The sequence below is a fragment of the Oncorhynchus keta genome, chromosome 11, assembly GCF_023373465.1.
Source record: "Oncorhynchus keta strain PuntledgeMale-10-30-2019 chromosome 11, Oket_V2, whole genome shotgun sequence".
Lineage (NCBI taxonomy): Eukaryota > Metazoa > Chordata > Actinopteri > Salmoniformes > Salmonidae > Oncorhynchus > Oncorhynchus keta.
In genome coordinates, this window is record NC_068431.1 from 11,770,388 (window position 1) to 11,775,057 (window position 4,670).

General features: G+C 40.3%; 1 protein-coding gene across 1 annotated transcript; it reads left to right on the forward strand.

Annotated features, from left to right (window-relative positions):
• The first annotated feature begins 1,587 nt into the window (after positions 1–1,587).
• LOC118374255 (vesicle transport protein SEC20-like) lies at positions 1,588–4,280 on the forward strand. Its single transcript, XM_035760631.2, has 6 exons — positions 1,588–1,736; positions 1,952–2,044; positions 2,140–2,231; positions 2,332–2,436; positions 2,643–2,761; positions 3,244–4,280. The coding sequence occupies exons 1-6, from the start codon at positions 1,629–1,631 to the stop codon at positions 3,438–3,440; spliced, it is 714 nt and encodes a 237-aa protein (XP_035616524.1). The 5' UTR covers positions 1,588–1,628; the 3' UTR covers positions 3,441–4,280.
• The last annotated feature ends 390 nt before the right edge of the window (positions 4,281–4,670 follow it).

Consider the following 4,670-nt stretch of genomic DNA (forward strand, 5'->3'; position numbering starts at 1 on the left):
GACAGGCAGTGGCTGAGACAGCAGATTTTCTGACTTTATACCCTGCACTCTTCGAGAGGTAGTTAGCAAACCAGGCCAAAGACCCCTCAGAGACACCAATACTCCTTAGCCGGCCCACAAGAACGGAATGGTCTACCATATCAAATGTTTTGGCCAAGACAATAAAAATAGCACATTGCGTAGAATCAAGGGCAATGGTGACATCATTGAGGACCTTAAAGGTGGCAGGGACACATCCATAACCTGAGCAGAAACCAGATTGCATACCTGAGAGAATACTATAGACATCAAGAAAGCCAGTCAATTGATTATTGACAAGTTTTTCCAACACTTTTGATAAACAGGGCAAAATATAAATAGGCCTATAACAGTTAGGATCAGCTTGATCTCCCCCTTTAAATAAAGATGAACCATGGCTGCCTTCCAAGCAATGGGAACCTCCCCAGAAAGGAGAGACAGGTTAAAAGGTCAGAGAGAGGCTTGGTGATGATACGGGCAGCAACCTTAAAGAAGAAAGGATATAAACCATCTGACCCAGATGTTTTTTTGGGGTCAAGTTTAAGGAGCTCCTTCAGCACCTCGGACTAGGTGACTGCCTGCAGGGAGAAACTTTGTAGTGGGGCAGGGGGAAAAGAGGGAGGAGCATTGAGGATAGTCACATTAGAAGGGGTGGCATATAAGGAAATGTTGGACGGGCAAGGAGGCATGGTTGAGTCAAATAGGAATCCTGACTTAATGAAGTGGTGATTAAAGAGCTCAGCCATGTGATCCTTGTCAGTAACAACCACATCATCAACATTAAGGGACATGAGCAGCTGAGGAGGAGGGTTTATTCTCCAGGTCTCTAACCGTTTTCCAGAACTTCTTGGGATTAGACCCACAGAGAGAGAACAGGTCCTTAAAGTAACTAACTTTGGCCTTCCGGATAGCCTGAGTGCACTTATTTCTCATTTGCCTGAACGAGAGCCAGTCAGCCTGAGTATGTGTGTGCCGAGCCTTTCGCCAAATGCAATTCTTGAGGTGGAGTAACTCTGCAAGATCACGGTCGAACCAGGGGCTGAACCTGTTTTTCATTCTCATTTTCTTGATGGGGTGTGTTTGTTAACAATAACACTGAAAATATCAAAAAAAGAAGGGGATCAGAGGGGATCAAGCTGATTCTATACCATTTTACAGAGGCCAGTTCACAAAGGAATTAAAGTGTTTTAACAAGTGTCTATGACAAAGCAGGACATGTCGTTTCACTGAGAAACCATTACGAACACAGGCTATAAAACAGTGATCACTAAGGTCATTACAGAAAACACCACACTGATCTCTATCAGGATTAGTCCCGAGTGTGGGAACAAAGATAGTCTGTCCCACGGTCGGTCGGGTAAAGAAAGTTTGTAGTCAACAAAGCATGTGGGAGCCACGAGGCAAATAGCAAAATGCACAAGAAAAAGAATATTATTCAAATAAGTACTTTTCATACATAGACTATGCACAGCTTCTTATGCTATATATTTTTTAATACGATGTGTTCATTAGTTATGTTAATATTGCATGTAATGCATTTCCCATTTATATTGAACACTCAATCTTTTCATTTAAAAACGCGCTTCAAATAGCACGCACTTTTTGGATTTATGGTTTGCCGTACAACAACAGAAATGGCCTCTTCCCAGGATGTCCACGTCCGAATTTGTGGACAAGAAATAATCAAATATGATCTCGAAATTAAAGCTCTCATTCAGGTAGCTATATTTTATTAACTGTTTTTTTATTTTCTTTATTCATTTTGTGTCATTTCAATTTGTGATTGGGGGACAAGTAAGTTTACATTTGGCAAACTAATCTAGCCTAGCTAGCTACTGTAATTGTTGAGAGAAAGCGATGCAATAAACTATTAAACAAATGTGGATTATATTGAATGGTCAGTTAAAGTTTAAAAAGTATGTATCTTGCTTAGGACATTAGAGAATGTCCGGGGCCACAAAGTGTGTTGATGGATTTCAACTCCCAAGTAAAAGAGAGATTCAATCAGCTACGACTGAGAATCCAGGTATGTAATTCAATGCATTAGTTTAACTTACTTTACATCGCATTCATTGTGATCAGCTAGATAAAACTCTTCTGACCTATACATTAAATTCACAGAATATGGAGCAAATGGCCAAGGAACAAGACCGAGAAACAGAAAAACAAGCCATCTTGAGTGAGACCGAGAGTAATCGTAGACAGATGCTGAGGTATGAGATTGGAATCCAGATTCCTATTGAAAATGTAATTGATCTCACAATTCCTCTTGGAATTCCTGAACTGAATATTTTCGAAATATTCCCTCTACAGTAACCAGACAGCTTGGAGGAAGGCAAACCTGGCATGTAAACTGTCCATTGACAACCTTGAGAAAGATGAGCTGTTGTATGGTGGAGACTCCACTGTGCGACAACGGTGTGTGGTGCTCTTCTCTTCACTCACAGCTGCTTTATTAACCCTCTATATGTCCAGTTTCTTATTCCTGCAATCCTCAATCTTCACAGCTTTCTTCTGCACTTTTTCAAGAAATGTATTAACGTGCAAGTGGATAAATACCCCTTTGACAGGGACAGAAAGTTGGAATTGCATTGGAATTAATTGCAGTGTGTGTCCCCTCTCAGAAAAGCAACTAAGGAGAGTTTGGTCCAGACATCCGGTGATATCACAGAGAGCCTGATGAGCATCAGTCGTATGATGGCTCAGTCGGTGTCGCAGAGCGAGGAGACCATCGGCACTCTGGGTAAGAGACTACTCATTTGGGAAGGGAGAACAGTCACAAAATGGGTGCCAATGGTTAGGGCTTGCAGACCTATAATAATAATATATGCCATTTTGCAATGTTTTTATCCAAAGCGACTTAGTCATACTTGCATACATTTTTACTTATGGGTGGTCCTGGGAATCAAACCTACAACCAAACAAAGATATGATAACTTTATTGTCCATTTACATTTGAAAATGTATGTTGTGATGTTCACATACAAAATACACAAAGCCAATACACTATAGTACAATACAAAAATTGCTGGAAAGTGAGCACACAAATATTCATATGGCCTCGTCCCTTTGGCATACTGCCCCTAGTGTCCCTGTTGGTGCTAGGCTTTGTCCACTAGTCTAGAACACTTTGCATTTCCAGCACGTATTGTAACTCATCCCAGCAACGCTCTTATTAATCTAGGATAAATGAGTCATTATGTACACATTTTCTCCTGTATGTAGCTACGTCCTCAAGAACAGTCCTGGAAACTGATGAAGAGTTCAAAGCCATGACAGGAACCATACATTTGGGAAGGAAACTGATCTCAAAATATAACAGACGAGAATTGACTGACAAACTACTAATCTTTCTAGCAGTGGCTTTGTTTTTAGCAACTGTCCTGTACATTTTGAAAAAAAGGCTGTTCCCGTTCATTTAGAGAAAATTGTGAGCAATTTCCTGTTCATTTTTTTTTTTGTCCCTTGATATTTCTGTCCAAAACTGTCTGTAATATAACTACAGTCATGCCTTTCTAACCTTTCAATAAGTTTTTCTTGCCATACAGTCTTGTGCATTTCCATTATGCACCTTCCCCAGACTGTCTACAAAACTGTGTCAGACTCTTTTTTTAAAATGTTATTTAACCTTAACTTACTTGCCTAGTTAAATAAAGGTTAAATTCTTATTTACAATGATGGACTAGGAACAATGGGTTAACTGACTTGTTCAGGGGCAGAACGACAGATTTTTACCTTGTCAGCTCAGAGATTCGATCTAGCTACCTTTCGGTTACTGGCCCAGAACTGTGTCAGACCCTCTGCGGAAGTGTGTCAGACCCTCTGCGGAAGTGTGTCAGACCCTCTGCGGAAGTGTGTCAGACCCTCTGCGGAAGTGTGTCAGACCCTCTGCGGAAGTGTGTCAGACCCTCTGCGGAAGTGTGTCAGACTCTCTTCAGAACTGTATCAGAATGACATGCATTATCTATCTATACCACAGAGGAATAACCTTGTTTCAGGGCTCATAGCTGGCAGGGGCACTTTTTAAAATATCTTTTTTTTTTATCCCATTGCCCTACTTATTCTTACTGTACAGTTTACCTGGAATGTACAACATGGCCATAGTCCATATACAATAAGAAGGAAATGGTTACTGTAGATCTGTATTGCTGATGGAATAGTGTTCCCAAAACACATGAATTTAGCAAATTGTTGTGAGAGACTACTTATTGTATAAAAGAATCAACCGTTTTACATTTTGAATAAACAAATATGTTTCTCAAGTCTCTTTAATTATTGCTAGCTAGCTCAAAGATCTGTCTCCACTTTCACAAAAGGACAGATATACATTTACCTTAAAGTTTAGGTATGGTGTGGCTATTATGAAGCTTTAGCTACCCAGGCCTACGATATGAAAGGCAGTGCGCCTTGGCGGTCCAAATAACAGTTCAACTTGAGGTGAGGAAGTTTCAGACCTACCAGAGTTACTCCTTTAATATAATGCTTATCTTTATACAAAATATTCAGAGAAATTAACTAATTACCCTCCTTCTGTATGTCTATCTGTATAGCAGATGCAGTAGCCATCTGACATTAAGGAAATGCATGTCGGTGACTTAGCATGCCATCGGCATATCTTCAGCTCTCTGGGGTTAGGCCTAAGCTTCTCTTTG

What these genes read in the sequence shown, in the direction of transcription:
- LOC118374255 (XM_035760631.2), top strand. Translation starts at nt 1,629, where the DNA reads ATGGTTTGCCGTACAACAACAGAAATGGCCTCTTCCCAGGATGTCCAC. An exon ending in AGCTACGACTGAGAATCCAG is followed by an intron (nt 2,045 to 2,139) that starts GTATGTAATTCA and finishes TTAAATTCACAG; the next exon opens with AATATGGAGCAAATGGCCAA. An exon ending in GACTCCACTGTGCGACAACG is followed by an intron (nt 2,437 to 2,642) that starts GTGTGTGGTGCT and finishes GTCCCCTCTCAG; the next exon opens with AAAAGCAACTAAGGAGAGTT.